The sequence below is a fragment of the Salarias fasciatus genome, chromosome 7, assembly GCF_902148845.1.
Source record: "Salarias fasciatus chromosome 7, fSalaFa1.1, whole genome shotgun sequence".
Classification (NCBI taxonomy): Eukaryota; Metazoa; Chordata; class Actinopteri; order Blenniiformes; family Blenniidae; genus Salarias; species Salarias fasciatus.
In genome coordinates, this window is record NC_043751.1 from 25,241,964 (window position 1) to 25,262,117 (window position 20,154).

The 20,154-nt window shown below is 46.0% G+C and overlaps 1 protein-coding gene across 1 annotated transcript in view; it reads right to left on the minus strand.

The window, feature by feature from the left end:
* abtb2b (ankyrin repeat and BTB (POZ) domain containing 2b) overlaps nucleotides 1-19,237 on the minus strand; it is a 52,104-nt gene extending 32,867 nt beyond the window's left edge. Inside the window, exon 1 of the mRNA XM_030095528.1 lies at nucleotides 17,839-19,237. Coding sequence (XP_029951388.1) covers nucleotides 17,839-18,730 — 892 coding nt within the window. The 5' untranslated portion in view covers nucleotides 18,731-19,237. The remainder of the gene's footprint in view (nucleotides 1-17,838) is intronic.
* Between the last annotated feature and the right edge of the window lie 917 nt (nucleotides 19,238-20,154).

The window sequence follows — 20,154 nt, forward strand, 5'->3', positions numbered from 1 at the left end:
TTGTTGTGTAAAAGGAAGCTAAATAACTCAAAGAGATTTTTCCATTTAAACTTTACATTGTTGTCCACTTCAGGCAGAAGCAGCACAGAATCGACCAAACTTCTTCACTCAGATCTTCCTCGAGTCTTTTTCCTCAGCACTGTTCTCACAGGCCGAGCAGCGGTTTTGATAGAAGGACTTAGGAGTCTGACGTTTCAAAGAACTGGATCCAAATTCCCCCTTGTAAATCTAAAGCAGCTTTCTGCTGATTAACATTCCCGGCCGGGCTGCACAGAGAGCAAAATCATGACGCAGAGCACTGAGTCAAATTAGAGGAAAAAAAAAGCAGGGACGGGGTGTTGGGTGGATTATAATCAGGACTAGACGTTCTCCCCTCATCCCTTTCTCTCTCACTCTTGGACACACTCTTGCACATCAGAAGAGGAGAGGAAAAAAGAAAAGAAAAAGCAAACAGTTTTCTGGCCGGGGTTGGAAGGGTGTTCCCGCAAACAAACCTCCAAAATGTGCTGAACAGTGTGAGTTGCGTCAGGTACAGAGAATGACGAAACCACCGTCTGGTTCCTGTCGAACGTCCATGTCTCATGGTGGGAAGACTGAATTATTAAAAGCAATCGTAAAAGCTAAGTAGCACTTTATTGTTGAAGCTGAGGTTGGACGAGAAGGGGGCGATCACTTTAAATTGTCTGCTCAGTGCACCGCCACATCATGGTTCAAGAAACAATGTGTGCATTATCCTACAGCGACATCGTTTGTTAAATAAGAGTCATAAAAATTACCAAGACTTATTTCCATCGGATACTGCTGAAGTAGCAAAATGAAACTACTCAACTCAGCAAAGCACAAGTCGCTTAAGTGTAACCTGAGTAAAGGCACTAATCTACTTTCCATTTCCAACGGATTTTTTTTATTTAGTTTAAGTGATTAAAACTTTGCACAGTCAGCTCAATAAACAAAAGCAGATAAAAATCTACTTATAAAATAACACTGCATTAATCTATCACACTCGACTCACCTGCATTAGGAACCTGCAGACTCATATTCTGTTACATTCAGGTAAAAAGGGAGGATGACTGTGCATTATTTCACTATTAGAAGTCAGCAGGACACAGCAAACGGCCCTCAGGCCCAGTTTACCCGACGGCGTTTCAAATGTGTTCATTGTGTTTTTGTTTCAGAAATTTCAGCTTTGAGCAGCAAAATAATGGAAACGATGCCAGTTTCCACAAAAACAGCAGAAATGCTGAAAATCATGCAGCTTTTATCCACTAGCAAACTGCTGTTTGTTTCTGTAATGAGAGCACACACACATGCGTGCAGAGAACAACATGCTTTGCACGCACACAGTGGGAGCATTTTGGAAAATCTGCGCCTCTGGAGCAGTTTCCAAAAGTTTCGTGTTCTCACTTCGCCTCTGTCTTTTGTCTGGATGTGATGAGGAGGGCTGGTCACGTTACATCTGCCTCCCTCCAACAATGGCTTCACATTAACCACTGTCCATGAAAGACAGGAGCGCTGGATTCTGGGAGGCGACGCTCAATGGTCACAGCGCTGGATGGTTAGAGGGCGGCGGAGCACCTCCTGCAATTAGTCTGGAAATCAATGCCATGGAGGGAACATGTGCAAAAGCGACAGCCTGAGAATAAATCATTGGACCACCCAATTTCAGACACACATGACAGAGATCTGATAAATGTGCCCGACGCAGCCCGGCCACACACACACACACACACACAGGCTGAAATAATGGCACGCCTCCAGAACATGAGGAGCGATCGAAAACACAAATCATGAATCCGCCTCTCAGCAGATCATATACGGCTCTAAATATTTGGTGCATCTGTGTGACCTGGGTGTGTTGGCGACCTGCAGGGCGTGTCAAGCTGTCCACCTCTTTAAGACGAGGCAGTAAAATACCTTGGAGCAGATGAGCCATCTTATTCAAATGGCAGTGCGACCCATCTGACACTCACGGAGGGTTTACAGCTCACCTCTGACCCTCACACACTGTGAACACAGAGGGAGTGTCCTCGAAAGGGATCGTCCTCTTATGCACTCATGTCATTTCTTGACCTTTGACACTTCTCACTGACAATATAACACTCACACACTCAAAAGACACACATTCGGGCCTTTATCTTGTGTACTCGTGAGCCCAGAAGTGCCCATGTGGTGGTCGGCACTAAAGTTAAACAAAGCCTCAGTGTGTGCGTCTTCACAAGTTCACACACATACGAAAACCTCCGATCAGCAACGTCCCGATCGCACTTTTCTTTCCCTGATCTCATTTTTTTAGATTTTAGTATCAGCCGATCTTCCTGATGCGATACTTACATCACCATTGCTATATATCTATATTTATTCTCTTACTATACTAGATCTATTAGAAAGGGGATTTACAAAATGATGACTGTAACTATGCAAATCAATTCTGAAAAAAAAAAAACCAAATAAATTTGCTAATCTGCAAAACGTGTCAGAAAATGTATATATTCTTGACACTTTGGTTTGTTTTTGTCCATCTCCGGAAGCAATGAAATGAGTGTACACACACTGCTGACAGATCCAGGCTGGACGCAGCCTGATGTCATTTTTAAAGGTGAAGTGCGTGTCTGCTCCGGCTTTACTCACTGGCCCGATCACCTTGAGTCATCACTGCTGGACCGTCTCAAACACAAACAGAGCACTGTTACGACTCCAACACAAACAAGTTGACGTGCCAGTTTGTTTCTTTACTACTTCTCTACAGATGGGGGTGTGTGGGGCACCTGCTGGCACATTCCTCAGCCTCACAACATGGTAGCAACACAAATAAAGTGGTGGGAGGCGAGAATGTGTGCGCACGAGGAGGTGGTGTTTGTTGCTGTGTGTTCCCAGCTGTTGCTCCTGCAGGTGTTACAGGAAAGATTGACTAAGTGTGTGTACGTGTGTGTGTGCATGCGTGTGTGTATGTCTCATTCGAATGCTTAGTAACATCATCCCAGTGAAGGCAGACAGGATTAATTGTTCTCTGTCTGGTTTGATATGTATGTTGGTGATGGTGCTGCTGGGTGTGTGTGTGTGTGTGTGTGTGTGTGTGGCTGCTGTGTTCTGCCATAAGAGGCTTCTGTTCCTCAGGTCTCAGTGGAGACCACCCACTGAAGCTCTCCTCGCCACGCAGCAGATGGAAAAATCACAAGGGTCACATATGAGGAGAGATTTCACCTCCAGGGAGAGAAAGAGGGGGACTGGTGCGCTTCCTCTCCTCTTCCTCCATCATTTACTGTTAACTATCAAAGCAGAACACTTTAACAAACGGCTGTAAAGAGAGCAAACAGCGCAAAGACTGTTTGACTTGAGTGCTTAGGAAGCTAGGTAGTTCTCGCCTCTGTGTGCGTGCGTGTGTGTGTGTGTGTGTGTGTGTGTGTGTGTGTGTGTGTGTGTGTGTGTGTGTGTGTGTGTGTTGCTTCCTGAAGACCTGGTGACTACACTTCAATTGACATCCCAACAGCAAAGCCATAAGGTGATTTTTAAACTGGTGGTACTTTATAGATCTCTAACATGTGGAACAGTCTTAAAACGTCACTTATGTATCTTGAGTGAAACTTGTTTACAGCGTGAACCAAACTGTGGAATCAGAGATGGTGGAGAAGTTTCCACGCCGCGATCCAGTGCAGCCAGTCAGACTGGTAGTATGTGCTGAGCGTCGCTCTCTAACCACCCTGGGTATTGTTAGTGAATCATGACTAGTGTGAGGTGCAGGCCACATCCTGACCACACACACTAAAACACACAAACCCCTCTACCCTTCCCAGCGAGACCCCAACTGCCTGACCGCCAGAGACACTTTAAACCAAGTGGTGTGTGTGTGTGTGTGTGTGTGGGTGTGTGAGTGTTTGTAAAAGAATGTTTGTGTGCAACAAATTGGGGAAGGAGGACTATTCTCGTACGCACTCGCACAGCCACTGTGCAAACAGTGACAAATCTGTTTTCGTTCTGGTTTTCCCACCGTGGAGTCTGACTGGGTGTGTTGCCGGCAGATGATCGTGTCCGGAAGTCTTTCCCGTCTGCATCTCTTACTTCGCCAGATTTTCCATTTTCGGCTGCACACTTTAAATCATTTTGATTTTAACTTACTTTCACTTCTTGTACTTGACGTCCCACTCCAAGACAAACAGCCACCCGTCCTCCACCCACGAGGGAAACCCCACAACCACAGACAGCCAGACAGACAGGAGCAGTGGATCATGGGATATTTCATTTAACCTTCAGATTTGGTACTACCCGAAGCAAAAAGCCAGAAAAATACATGCACATCGTTTCTAAGCTTGGACAACTCCTGCTCTCCAATTAGATCCCCGAGAGGGTCTCAGGAGAGGGTTTAAAACCAGCAGGGTGATAATTAGCTACATTCTACATTTGAAGAAACTAGTGCACTATTAAGACCGCAGCAAGTTTCCATTAGGATAGTAATGCTAATTCAGAGAAGGGAATAAAAAAAAAACCCTCCTTCCTAAAGCTGGAATGAACAAACCAGCGACTAATACCAAAATTTGATGCCAAAAGATTATTGCACAAATGTGATATCGAGCCTCCTGCTGTATGAAGATTCGACACACAGGTTGAGCCTCGGACAGAGGCTCAACCTGTAAGAAAGAAACAAAAAGTTAAATACAGGAAGAAAACAAGTGGGAATAAATGAGAGTCAAGTTGACTCTTTTGAGAGTTTTAGACATAAATGAGACAAAATCCACCTGGCAGATACGTAGAATCTTATACAAAACAAAGACAGGCCAGGGAAAGACAGTAATATGCAGAAATGCAGAGGACATGGCACCAACAGTCCTCGACCGGACCGTGGCAGCTAGCTAACTGCTGATCCCACCACTCTCCAGCTCACAACAGCAGCTGGACGGAGGATAATTATGGCCTTCGCAGCAGAAATGCACAAAATCCAAGAACCGCTCGGCAGGTTCATGTCCTACTGAGGGTTTGATTTTCCTTTCTGCTATCCTCTCTGATAGTCCAGCAACTCTGTAACTTTTTGTTTAGTTTAATGTGGACCCTGTGGGACAACCGTTCTCATTTCCTCTGTTCAGGTTTCTTTCAACATGCCTTTTCTGACATTGTTCTCTCATTTTCATCAGAAGAGTCAAACGATGTTGGTGGAAGACGTGTCTTTATATCAGCCGGCGCCACCAAAGACACGTCAACAACCAGCACCGGATGTCACTTCTGGCAGGACAAGGTCTGTTGAAAAAAAGCTACCTGCCTCTGAAGAGACAAGACTTACAAATGAACAACAAGCATAATGAACCGATTTGTACACTGTGAGACACTTCTGCACAATGCCAAGTAGAAAAACATTTCTTTTTAGTACCAGCGCCAGACTGAATCAACATGTTCAAAACACAATCACAACACGCTTTTTCCCAACTGGTAAAGTTGCCAACTTGTCATACTTGTAAAACTTCATAGTGTCTTTGGAGTATAATTTCATTAAAACCAAAGACAGTATGAAGTAAAAAAAAAGAAAAAGAAAAAGAAAAACTAATTTAGTCAGTCCAGATCTTACGTGCAAAGTCTTAGTTGCAAAATACTGTTATTGGTTTCCTGGTTCCTCGCTCGGCAGGACATGATGATGGCATTTCAAGACTCCCGTGAAAAACAGAGCAAAGCAAAGAGAGGGACAGTGAAACCATGAATAAAGCCGAAGAAGACGAGCTGAAAACAGGGGAAGAGGGATGGATCTCTGGGGAGGTTTCCATGGGGTCAGAACGAGGAGAGGGGCCTCCGCTGAAGTTTGCCTTTCCCAGCATGCGGGCTGAAGATAGGAGCTATCCGTTCAAACATGACAGATATAAAGAGCCTGTTTTACTTTCCATTTTTCTGATTTTCCAGTCACAACAGTTATCGCAAAGACGTCCCAATGAGGTTAAGGAGTACGGGCAGCGACACCTCCGTCCAGTGAAAAGAGACCCCTGGGGGCTGATAGTGTGAATTCCTTTCCCTCTATGTATGCCCGTTTGCTACTTATCAGTTTGTGTTTGATTTCTTTGTGTGAGTGTGTAGACCGGTTCTGTGTGCGCTATCTTTGTCTATTCAGGCAGCAGGATGGAGCCACAATGTTATCAGAGCCACAGAGGAGCATCAAGACATCTCCACCCGCTGTTTTTACATGCAGGCCCGACTCGCCGTGCGCTCCCCCTGACAGCAGATTGCCTGTGCTTTGGATCCTGTCTGCAGCCTCCATGTCAAAACAAGAACGTCAGCAGAACAACACAACCTTGATGAAAGGTTTTTTTTTTTTTTTTTTTTCTTTTTTTGGGGGGGAGGATGAGTAGAAGCTGCTCAAACTCCTCTCGTTGGCAGGGGCTCAGCACACTCGCTGGGTGGATATTGGATTATTTATGACTCGCTGGTCCTCGGACTGACACCCTCCTCACTCCCCACTGAACACTCCTGACACATCTGTGAGTTAATTCTTGGCTCGGCCTTTGCGTTAGATCACTGTTAACCACTGTCAGCCACTATCAGGCTGCTTTTGAGAGCTCCTTCAGAACACCTTATTCTAGGAGGGAGTAAAACACATTTCAGTTCAGATGCAGTCCAGTTTCATCTGGAGTGGGCCAGACCGAAAAAGCAATGCTGTAATAACCTCTGCCTTTCATGGCAGCATCACTGCTCTGGTCTCAGTGTTGTATTTCGTTCACTTCTGTTAAGAAATCTGTTTTAAAAAAAACCCTATATTTCCTTTGTAATGTTTCCAATTCCAAAGTGTGGCAGATCCAGATTGGAGTCTCTTCCGGGCCAGTTCCAGCCCATGGGCCTTATGTTTAACACCCCTGCCCTGGTCCCACACGGGCGGGGTGCTGAAACACACACATGCCCAGAATATGTGCTGCTGCCTAATTCAAAGCACATGTAACAAAATGAAAATGCTTGTTTAACAGACCCGAGCCTGGCTGGTCACAGTTTCGTCTATAGGCCATGGAAGCAGAATAAATGTCTAATTCTAACCGGTTTAACAATCCCGCCGGGCGTACACGGAGCTCGGCTGAATTGAGCCTGATGAGGAGATGAACATTTTGGCAGCGTGACTGTTTTCGAGAGGCTGCATTTAGCGCTTCAAGGTGGAGAAGAGAGGAAATCCCTGAGAGTTCCTCTGGTTGAAGTCATGCTCTGTTTAACTGCTGTCTGACTGACTTCCTCTGCAGCCTGTGTGTGTGTGTGTGTGTGCACAGGCAGAGACATGAAAGACGCTCGAGATGCTAACGGTCCAATTCATTTTCACCCATTTCACTGCTCAGAATGAATGACGCTCAGCAGGAAATAACAGGACAACAACGATCGCCCATGTCCTGGAAAAACAGGTCATTTTGAGATATTTTCTTCTTGGATCAAAAATAAAAAGCTCTGGACAAGGCATCTTTTCATTGTGAAATTCCACCACATCTTCTCCCTCTAATCATCCGGAGCTCAATGGGCAGATTATATCAGAGCTGGAAAAGAAACTTGGCTCCTCTGAATGCAGTCTAGCGCCGTCCGTGACCCTGCAGTGACACACAGATGGCCGACACAGCAGCGAGACAAAGTGCGAGACGGAGGCCGACGGAGACAAGAGCAGATGTGGCTGAATAGGCTTCTCGGGACAATCCCAAATAGACTTGAACGCACACCCGCGTGCACGGCGTTATACAGATGTAGCCCGGACTGGTGGGGTCACACACTGCGAGACACACATCCTGTACAAACCCACAGTGACACACACAAGCGGGACATTGGTCAGAGTTTGCTTATTTCAGCAGCCGTGGGCAGTCAAGCTGCACAAACACAACACAGACGCAAACCCAAATACAATGCTCAGCATTTTCAAAGGAAATACATTTCCATCGTGATGATGTATAATAAGGAGTCGGCTGCAGAAACAGAACGTCGAGGGCTTAACATGGTCTGAACCAGGGACACAAGCACACTTCAGTCTAGCCCAATTTCATCTTGAATGAGCCGGACTGGGAAAATCATACCAAAAAACCTTTCAATTTAAAGCTTTTCTTTGTTTCTGTGCAGAGTATATGGGATGGAAACATCTATTTTTTCACAAAATTAAACAAGAACGACAATCTTAACAAGAAGCCAATTTTAATTAAACTTTCTGGGGCAAAAAAACCTGTTGCATTGTGGATCTTTTTACCAACTCACCCTGAAAACACAGCACTGAGGCTAATGGTAGCTTGTTAGATTTCAGGGCAGCATCACCTATAGATCAGCTCAGGTCTGAGAGTTGTGTTGTTTCCGCTACTCTTTGCTTGCTGGTTCATCTGGATTGAAGCCTCTTACGGCCTGGTTGTGGCCCACAGGCCTTACGTTTGACACCCCTGCTCTAATTCTTTCTCTGTGTGTACATCTAAACACTTTTCTACATGCCTGAGATTCTGAAAGTCACACTTCAATCCCACAAGACGCGCTTTGTTATTGACTTTCCCTGATGGCACGAGCCGCCCGGTGTTTACCTGCGGGATCCGGACCGTTTATTTTGGTTCCAGAAAGGAGTCCACATGTGGTGGATTTGCTGTGCAGATCTTATCAACAGAAGGAGGCTAAAGACTGCAGCAGAGGGTGTCCCGTCCTGACAGAGTCTGTTTTCCTATGCCCACATGTGCTCTCCATATGGCGGCTCCTTCCCTCCTCTGAAACCACGAGGGAATTCCAGGAAGCCTTACTGTACACGGTTTGGGTCTGAACGGGCTGTGGCCCTTTTAATCACCACATGTCTATATGGGTGACCTTGACCCAACAGGTGATGTTTTGAGGAAGCGGTGTCAAACATAAGGCTCGTGGGCCAAAAAACTGGCCCGCAAGAGGCTCCACTCCAGCACAACAAACCACCAAGAAAATAGTAAAGGTTTCAAAGAAAACACTGACTTTTGAACACATTTCTAGCAAACTAGCATTAGCCTCAAGATCAGCCCGTGAGTTTGGAAAAACATGCATGATGCAACAAGTATAGGAGAAGTTTTCTGGTTATCTGATAGTTTTGTACAGCACAAAGTTTCATTAAAATTGGATGAAAAACATTAAAGTTTAAGTTTGAAGTTTATTATGACTCTATTTTTCCAGTCCAGCCCAAGACGACGGCGCTGGTTGCAGCTGGAAAGGGAAGGTTGTTGGATAATACAACAGTAATGTCCACTGGCTGTGTTTGCAAGTGAACAGTAGAAGGTAAAAGGAAGAAAAACAGATGAACAAGCAGAAGGTCAGAGTGTGAGGAGCTGATGTTATGATCGGTGTGGGTGTTGAGAATGGAAGAACAGAGATGGAGCTGTGAGTCACCGGCAGGTTATGGAGGTCAACAGAGGACCCAGAAAATGAAATGGAATGAATTGGCCCCGCAGCAGGCAGCCTATCAGCAGCACTCCGGGGAGGGGTGTTGCGTCCGTGCTCTATGTGGGCACAGGGTGCTTCGAACAAGTTGCTGAGCTTCGGTGTTTACATGTTGCTGCTGACGAAGCTGCAGGCTCCACGTACAAACAAACACATTCCAGAGTCTGATGAACGGAGACGAGACAGCGGAGCGAGGGGCGGGCGGTTAGATGGAAAGTACGACAAAGACGTTCAGAGAGGCACGGGAGGAGGACATATACGTTGTGCATTCCTGCCGCCGGGAAACAGCTTTGAGTAAATGACAAAAAGAGCGAAAACTGTTTCCTCGTGGCGTTTGACTTTCAGGAAGAGGCTGCATCTGCTCGGGGGTTCAGTCTGAACGGACAGGACCGACTCCCAGCCTCCACATCGCTCCGACTGAAGGCCGGCTGTCATTCAGTCAGCCCTCCATCAAACCACGCTGATAAAACTGGCACACTCAAGCCCACACACACACACACACACACACACATACACACACACACACATACGCAAGCACAAACACAAGATACCATCAGAGTCAAAGGAGGAAGACAGAGATGTGAAAGACAGTCACAACATCAAAGTGAAAACAACCGTCAAATGCTGCGATGGCCTACTTCTGCTGCTTTACCTCGCCGGAACGGGCGCTCTGCCCACTGAATCTGGCACAAACAAGCTGTGACTTTTCTCTTTCCTGTGCCGTCTTATTCCTGCTCACTCGGCTGCCTGTTAACAATCAGCTCCTTGAGATCCGCAAACATAAATGGAGCTGTTACCCAACCTGTGCAAGGTGAACGGAGGCAGCGGCCCCAATTTCTCACCGCCGGTTTTCTTCTCAATGTGCCTTCATATGCTGGTTATGGGTTTAAATTCAGAGAGATCTGACAGCGAAAAGGCAGGGAAGGAAAGCACCTTGAAATGTGGCTTTTCTTCATGTATATTTGGCAGCACGGCACTTGCAGGATTGTATTTTTTTTTTTTGCAGTCACTGTGTGCAGATATACCAAGCCAGGTGCTGTTTTTAGGAGACTCCTCATCCAGCAGTGATTGTGTGGGAGGACTGAAGAAATTCAACCAAACATTTCCACTGATTGCTGAATCAGGCGATGCCTGCTACTGCCTGGTGAGTCATCGGATGCAGAAAAGGAAAGAGTTCGACGCCAGTGTGCTATAACTATAATTATATTGTGATAATTGCTTCACATATCAAGAGATATGACAAAGGAGAACTTAGAAATGTATTTTCCCTTTAAGTCGCAATGTTGCTCCATTCTTTTATTCCTGCTTTAGTTCAGGCCCCGTTCACACAAATCTCGTTTTATGTTTTCAGCTGAAAAACTTGTCGTGTGGATAGATCGTGTCACGGCATGTCATGGCATAAGAGTCAAGAAGTGCAAATTTAAAGTTTAAAAGTGTCTTTTTGCGTTTGTTTTTAGCCCTCAGATCTGAGTACAGTCATCTTATCAACTTGGAAACAAATACCTGACTACTGACAGCCTGACTGGACGGCGCTGCAGTTCTATAAGTTCATCCTGTGTGCACACTGATTCATGTGTTTCAGAAAATGTTTAAAATCATTGAATCGTAGATTTGTTTGCATAACATTGAGCCTCCATCAAGTGTTTACATATCCACGGCGATATATTCCAGCCTCCGCCTTCAACCACTGCACACTGGTTCTAACTTCGCCGAACAAGGAAGTCACTGACAGGATCACAAGAAGCTCTCTCTTTCAGTCCGTTTTCAAAAACAACAGTTCAGACTTGAAACGAAAACACTTTCTAAAAGCAGCTTCTTTTTTTTTCCTGGTTGTGATCACGGCCCTTCCTTTGGCACACAGCAGTACGGCCATCCCACTCACAGACACATGTCCTTCCTCAGATGAGGAGATTTGGCTTCAGCTGACCTGCCTAAGTTGTACTCAGAGATTTGAGCGGAGAGCACGGCGAGGGGTTATTATAACCAATCCCCGAGCGCACAAATCTGCTTCCACTTAAAACTACACACTTCCTGATCCACGTCCATAATGTCGTTGCCCATTTAGCCGTGGTTATCCCATCTGACCCATTTGTATGAACTACGTATTGAAACCACAAAACTTTTTTTTTTCTTTTTTTTGTATTCTTTATAATGGCTGAATTCATGGAAATAGGCTATATGTGCCAGGAGATGCTTATTTGCAGCTTTAACTGTGATGGTTGGCGCTGATTTTTCAGGAAAAGTGATCATTTCACTGGAGGTCTGTGGTTTGACACGGATTAAGACGGTTTATTCCAAGTTGATGGTTGTGTGAGATTTGTGGACTGAGCCGACTCTCGAAAGCAAAGCAGAACCAATCTGAGATCACACGCTGAATAGAGTTGCTACTGTTTGTATATTTTTTTGCAAACATTTGAGAATAGTAGTCTGCATAAATATATTTCGAAATGTTTTGAAAATGATCTTACAGTCCAGATGAAACGGATCTTTGTGAATCATGAAATTATAGAAATTTCATGATCTTAACACAATTACTTTAAAAAAAAAAAAAAATCATTACATTCTTTCCTTTCTGTCGGGAATAAAGTTGGATGGCACTTTTTAATCTATTTTTTGTTTGGAGTCACACTCCCACACTTTCAGCCTAGCTGTAAGTCATTACTGGTGATGTTGCCATCCTACCCATATTATGGGCTTGCGTTGCTAGAGTTACCAATTAAGACATGGACTAAAAAAGATATTGGTAACCTGCAGCAACCAAGGCCAATGTGAACCAAAGAAGGACTGACTGGCAGAAAATACCAAACCTAATAATCCAATCTGATGGATTAGGAGCGGCCTGAGGTTTGACAAGTTGGTTGTCGCACCATCAGTCAGTATGTTGAAATTATCACTGTCAATGACGTGACTGTCGCTACTTAATACTCTGTATCGGCAAACCTGTTTTTAAATCCACTCACAAAAAAAATATTTTGTCTGTGAAATCACTTTGCAAGGAAAGCACATTTCACCACTTCAGCAGTGTCAATCTTAACTTGAACAATACAATACCCAGTGTGTGACAGTCTTCATTTTCACATGTACGAATGTATAAAAATACTTTTAATATAAGTGAAGTGTGCTACAACTCTTTGGATCAGAGGTGTCAAACACAGTTTCTAATTTCCATCAATTTCTTTTTGATATTGGAATCTATTATAATAGTCTTTGAAATTAAACTCCAAAAGGTTTTTCTTTATACGTGATGAAAAATGTCCATCTTTTTTTGCAATTACTACCAGAAATGTCTGTCTCAACATAAAATCCATTTTAATGAAATCTTTTGGTGCAAACTACAGTGAAATGTCCAAAAATATTGATTTTATTCTGCATATTTTTACACTCCATGCCGTCACCGTGGCTTTGACGATAATTATAGCAGTTAACTGAAAGGTTTCTTTGGTTCTTTTTTGAGTTAAAAGCATCACTGTTTGTGGTAGAATTAGGCTTTTGGTGTCCATCGCCAACACTTGGCCTGTGACCTTCAACACCTGACACTTCGATTTAAGTGTGACATAATGACAAAGCCAGACGCAGGTGTGTGGAGGAGCCGCCCCGAAGCCCGTGAGATGCACCACCCTTCTTCCACTCGCCACTGCGAGCATTCGGACAATGCACCAAACAGCCCGGTCCAAGATTCCAACCATCTTCCAGCCAGTTGTCCTGCTTCTCTCATCAGCTATCCAGCCAGTAATCCAAATCCGGCGAGGAGGACACACTCCCTTCGGAAACAGCCGTGGCTTAATGCATGCGACACATGCCCCGCACATTTTTTCAACCCGCTCGGAAACCAGATGAGTTCAATACCGAATAGATAGAGCATTTCCTGTCCATTCTGGATGGATCAAAGTCTCTCCAAGGATGTGTTTACAAAGGATAAATCAATATGCAAAGACGGGGATGCTTGGAAGTTTGCAGCAACTCTTCCTGGTGTCTATTTCTGTCTCTTGGCCTTTTTCCCCTGAGTATCTGTCATCTCCATCTCCCTATCAGCGCCGTACTGCAAACAGAGCTGAGAAGCATGACTCACGCTGCTGCAATGAAAAGCGAAGGGCGTTGTTGGAGGTTTACGATAATCGCTCAAGTTGAGAATAAGAACAGAGCAGCTGAAGCCACAGGTGATCGATTTAATTACTATTATTTTCACCAACTAAATTACCTGCATCAGGAGAAAGGAAATCAAAGCGTGGTTACTGAATGCTCATAATGGCGGAGACAAATAAATCGCAGGGTCATACCGCCGAAAGCAATACTTACTGGCTTTTCCAAGAACGGTCACAGACGTACCCACACCGAGTCAACACAGATGATCACATCCAAGCATGTGTAACACTAATGGGTCAGTGTTTTCACAGCTGGGATCAGACAAGGAGCGAGTACAAACAGCGACATGGACCGTCACCACGTCTGTGTGTGTGTGTGTGTGTAAAGGCTCGGGGTGGTACACTCACCAACAAATTACACTAATACACACTCACACAAAAGAAAGGCGGCACTTTGTTGAGGATTAACCGATATCCTCAACAGTCTTTTGTCTTAGCTCTTCAAACACTGACCTGCTGACATGCGTCCACGTGCGCTAGCCTGATTTCTTCTGCATGATTTTGCTCCAGAGCTTGTTTACATGTTTCACAGGTCAAATGTGCAGCATGCCACATGGTGGAGCCTTGACTTGTTTCTCTGTAATAATAATATCCTCGTGCCTTTTCCTCAACTGTATTTGATCGGGCTCCAGGTTTGTGGAGCAGGGAGTGTATTTTCAGAGTGCTGGTTTCCCCATCTGTGTGACCACAGTGCTGGCCTGCGCTCCCTGCATCTCTCTGCCCTCTGTTCCCACGCCTCTTTCTGGGCTAGATACATATTTAGGGAAATACTGAGCAGCAAATCATACGCTGTGTCGGTGCGCCCCAAACCCTATTAGCAGCAACCTTTTCACTACCTTTTGAGAGAAAAACGAAACCCTGTGTTTTGTCAGCACTGGACCAAGTCAGTCGTTATCAGTCCAGGTACATTACTGTCAGACATGAATGCTCTCTTTCACCAAATCCCAGTTTCAGATTTATACAATTATCCACATTCAAGTCATCGAGCGGTCATTTCCAACCAAAGGAAATGTACTATTGGCTGAAGCCATACTTATAGCCCTTCAATTAGGATTGTAACTACTGAACTGTTGCACAATAGATGAAAAAGTTTTGTTTAGTCATACAAGAAAAAACAGAACAAAACAAATAAAGCTTCATTTGGCAGATAAAAGTTTAACATGCCAGTCATGAAGATCGATGATTGCACAGCCACTTCCTCTGTCCATTAGTAAAACTACAACGAAGCACTTTAAACGCCCCACAGTACTATCAGTACAAATTACAGCAGGAAGAGCTCACTCACGCTACTTCCTTGTGCGGAGAAATGAATGACAAATGGATTCCTCTGTGCAGTGGTATTGTGTCGGGTTCAACCAGTGCCGAGGAACCATTTCAGCGCTTTGCAAGGCAAGACTTAATTGGTTTGAAGGTCTTTGTGCACGTGAGAGTGCTCAGGCGAGTGTGTGCACGAGTAATGAATAAGATCCTGGCACATCGCAGCGCAGCTCCTCTAATGCACTCCCAGCAGACCAGAAGAAATAAACAGATAAAGATGAAGTGAATGCAGTGGCAAACTGGAGAGAGAGAGAGAGAGAGAGAGAGAGAGAGAGAGAGAGAGAGAGAGAGAGAGAGAGAGAGAGAGAGAGAGAGAGAGAGAGAGCCAGGAGCGAGACTGAGCATGAAAGGGCAAAAGGAGAGGCAGGACGGAGGGAGGGAGTTTTCAGTTTTGTTATTGGAGCCGTAGAAGTCATTTCTGCCTTAAAGAGTTCCAGATGTGAGTTTTAGCCCCTGAGAAAGAGAAACAGTCCGAAAGAGACGAAGGGGAATCAAGCAGGAGGGAGGAGTTTAATCAGACGGTGCCACTCTATACCCTCAATACCGTACCGACGAGCCTTTTGCAGTTTTATCATGAAAAACTGGATCTTAGCCTTATATTTGTGGGGAGGGTTAATGAGGTTTGGGAGGGGGGAGGGGGGGGCAGCCACTAGGAGGGTGTGGGGTATCAGGTGGTGAGGTGGTAGAGGGGCATGTGGCTCCCACAGACCAGGCTGCAGGCTATAAAAAGCCAGGGTGGTCAGAATAATGGTGTGTTGTTATCTTACACACACACACACACACACACACACACACACACACACACACACACACACACACACGACTGAACTCACCAAAATAGGCCAGTCGACACCAAACCAAAAGACATCTGGTTAAATAATGGCACAAAGGCTGCTCTTTAACTTCACTTCCAATGAAATAAGTCCAAGTCAAACACCTTGCCAGGTATCAGCTGTGCTCTGCACCGCCTGCAACACCGGCTTATACACCAGCAAGTGACGAGGAGTCCAACGAAATGTGCAAAGTATTTATAAATGAGTAAACAACATGACATATTTTCTAAAACTGATATTGTGACAACAATACAAAGATAATTGGAAGCAGTTTCCAAGTATTTTTTCCCATAATAACCCGGTTTCCATGACAACATTTCAAGTGAAAGTGGGTGTTGTCGTTTATTTCTGGCTATTTGGAGATTTGGCTGTTTATGGCCCCTGAACTACAACGTGCTGGACGCCCCTGTTTATCGATAAACAGCCAGGCAGGACTTCAAATGTAAGGTATCAATAAACGCGTTCGCATGCTGACTGACTTCACAAAGTAGGTATTGTTGGCAACGTGGCGTCAGCCTCTTCTTCACACGCCGCACCGCTCAGAAAGGTGTTTGTGCATGATAACTTCACAGCTCCCACCAGCAGGGAGCTGTGTGACGGCTGCGTTGTGACGCTGGCTCCCTCCGCTGATTTTCTCTCTGTGTGTGTAATGTGCAGCAGCGTGCGTGCATCCCCAGCATTTGTTTTCACTCCCTCTGTGTTGGGCTTAAGCTGCACGATCACACAACAAAAGCCCATTGTGCTGCAGCAAAAGAGCGCTGCTCCGGGGAGCTGGTAGTGGGCCACAAACAAAGGCTGGTTACATTGTCCCAACACAAGCTCATGAATCAACTCAACACTGCGCTGCCAAAACAGTCATGGAAAGAGTGCTGCGAGTATCGTGGGGTTCTGACAAAGGGAGCTGATTGAGTAGGGAGGTGAGGGTGGAGGAAACAAACGGACAGGGAGCAGGATGCGCAGCTGGAGCTGGAGGGGAGAGGAGGACAGAGATGTGCAATATGTGTGGGTGTGAGGGGGGGCTTGTCAAGGAGGAGGCGGAGGAGATGAAGACAGGATGAGGAAAGGGAAGAAAGTTGCGGCGGGGGTTAAATGACTGCAGTCTACACAGCAAATAGGCTGAGGGGTGAAGTCGGAGTAAACAGAGAGCTGTGTCAACACACAGTCTCCGTCTGGGCTGTGAAAGATCTCTCCCTCAGTCACAACAGCAAAACAGATTCAATCATCAGCATTTCAGTGTGTGTAATCCAATTTTACATTCAGAAAGAAAGTGCTTTCCTTGTGTGTTTGAGATGCAGCTATGCTGGTATTTTCCTATTCTGACAAGTCAAATTAGCGTCACATCCATCAAGCGTTCACACACAAAGAGCTGCTATTGTATCCCGCTACAGGTCACTCTTCACCTTTTCCACACACGTGTACGGTGAGGAAGTGGAAAGTTGTGACCAGCTCTCGAACAGGAGGGGGAAAAAAAAGAAGAGAAAAGTTTTGAGATGCAGCACCACACAGCAAAGCATCTAGAAATTATATTAATATGTTCTGTATACTGCTTTTTCCAGACACCATGAACAGGTCACCAGCACGCACACACACACACACACACACACACACACACACACACACACACACACACACACACAAGAAGGCTTAGAGTCAACTAAACATAATAATCTTGGATTACTGGAGAAAAGCTCCCAGTTTCAGTGAGGGAGGCCGACACAGCCTTTACTTTGAAGGTTACTTTTCTATTCATTAGAACTTAGAGTGAGCGCTGCTTCAGGACCCCTGGACCATTTTCTAGCGAAGCTGTTGTAGGTTTAGACTTTACTGCACCGAGCTTAGTGATCTGAGCCTTCAGGACCATCTACCTGCACTGAATGGATTTCTGTCTGCTTGCTTGTTGCTCTCTGTCCCGTTCTTTCCTCGAATATCTCATAACCCCAACAAGAAGAACAGAAAGTTTCTATCTGAGTCTGGTTCTGCAGGTTTCTTCCCTTGAACAGAGAATGCTTTTTTCTTACACTGTCTCCTGTTCTTCTCTCTTGACTTTATCCAAATAAAAATAAGATGACACTGAAACAATGGAAATCCACTCATGCACAGGAAGAACATGAAAACTCCACAAAGACAGACTACCCACTCCACCGGGTGCCCTCCACAGACAGTTAGATATAAAGAGACTTCTTTACCGTTGGCGTTCTTCCCGCAGATCAGGTGCTCGTAGTGCTGCAGGACCCCCCACAGCTCCGAGTCATTGTTCACCAGCGCCTCCAGGGCCTCCGCGGTCACCGGGGCGCATCCTGATCCCGGGTCCGGCCCCACATGACCCCTCTCGGCCATCAGCACCCGGGCTCCGATCTCCTCCACCAGAGCCTCCATGCAGGACGCCAGGCAGATGGCCGCGTACTCGTGGATGCGCACGGAGATGCGCGTGTCCACCATCCAGCGGAAGAAGCGTCCCACGGAGAAGGAGAGGCCGCAGCGGGCCGACTTGCCCTTCCTGAGCAGCGCCCCGGCGCTCATGCTGCACATGGAGATGGCTCTGACCGTGGCGGAGACGCAGTGGTCGGCCAGAGCCCAGCTGAGCACGAGCCGCATGGCGCTCTGCACCTCGAAGCGCGTGCAGCGGCAGTGCATGACACTGAGGCGCTGAGCCTCTCTGGAGATCCGGATCAGGGCCCGGCGGAGGAGACCCGACAGCCGCCTCACGGCCTCCGGGGAGAAGGCAGGTGCGTGCCCCGCCTTCGCGCTCCCGGCCTCGGACACTTTACGCAGGACGCGCGCCACCTCGTCCTCCGTCCAGGGGAACTCCTCCAGCTCCGGTAAGCGGGGGCACTTGGAGAAGATGTCCTCCGGGTCTTCGGGGAGGACCGTGTTGACCGTGTCCCAGCTGTTGTTCCTGCTGTTCATGGAGCCGGAGTAGTACCACCAGTTCCCCCGGTGGGGGGCCGTCATGAAGGCCTGCGAGGTGGACTTGGAGGAGGACAGGCTGAGGGACTTACACGAGTCCCCGGCCCCGTATCCCGAGTCCAGGGTCAGGTCCTCCAGGGTTTTCATGTGGACATTACTCAGACCGGCCATTATTGTCCGAAATGTCTGTTTATTCGTGTTTATTTTAGCAGGAGAGACTCTGGAAGTTGATGGAGCAGCCGTCTGAAAGTCCCCCGGTAGATCTGGACCAACCGGTTACGCAGCGCAACTCTTCTCCGGCATGGTGTTAATGATGAGACGAGAGCTCGGTGCGGGACAGGAACACCCCAGACTGCAGGTCTACCGCCACGAGGAGCGAAACTTCTTGGTAAGCAGTCAAGAAAATCTCCTGAGAAGCTGCTGAAAGCGGACTGTCTTCACCGAAAGACGCGCTGCGCTCTCACCTTTCTCGGGGATTTAAAGTTCCCTCCTGTGCTTGAAAACGCCACCAGAAGTCTCCTTTCTCCCAAACTGCCGGTAAACTCCAGTTTATTTACAAAAACTGCTTCCCTGTAGCCGCTCATTAGATTGGAAAATGTTTTTTTCTCTCTCTCCGAGGAAAAAGTCCAACTTTACTCCATGTCTCTGCGCTCAGCTCGGCTCGTCTACAGCGGCGCGAGAGAGGAGCGGCTACAGATGTGCGAGGGGCGGGGCTACGTCTGAGCGACGTCGCGAAGCACCAATCAGAAGACGGTTGGCTTGAGCGACGGCCAATCAGAGCGCTTCACTAAAGTAGAAGGGAGAAAACTTCAAATGAGCATCAAACTAATTCCCTCACATGTGTGACCTACATAAAACCCACACAAGAAATCAGGTTTCTTTTCATATCCAGTCAGTACACCTTATGTATTGTCTATTTCGCCCATTAACATTATTTGAGCACTTTTTTAAACATACAAACTATCATCAATATGTAAGAACACTTGAACATTAGTATTAGCCTCAAAATTTGGCTCTCAGGGTGAGTTTATAAAAACATGCATAATGCAGGCTTTTCAGAGATTTCACTGTCATCACATATATCCTGCAACAAAACAAAGGAAACATTTAAACCTTTTAAATTACAGGTGATTACAGCATGTTTTACCAGTCCAACCTGCTCATAATGAAACTGGGCTGCATGTGGCCCCTGAACCTAAACGTGTTTGACACCCCTGGTCTACCACAACAATCAAAATATATTACAGTTAAAAGTCCTCTCATGATCACAGTGACGACATTATTCTGTTTGTTATAGTTCAACTTACAGCAGATGTGTCACATTGGACTTTAAGAAACCAAATTACTTAAATAGATTGTGCCATTACACCAAATGAAGTAGCTGCCAAGGGAATGTTAATAAATATGTTTCTACCAAACAACCTGAGAGTGGAATATATATTTCTTGTTAGCTATCTGCAACCAAAATGCAAATTTGAAGATCGACTTACATTCCTCGGGGAGGATCTGGATTGCCACCTGCACATCAGCAAATCTCACCTGAATCTGTTAAGACTCCGGTAATGCTGTTAAAGGTGGAGCAGCGTTTGCTTTGA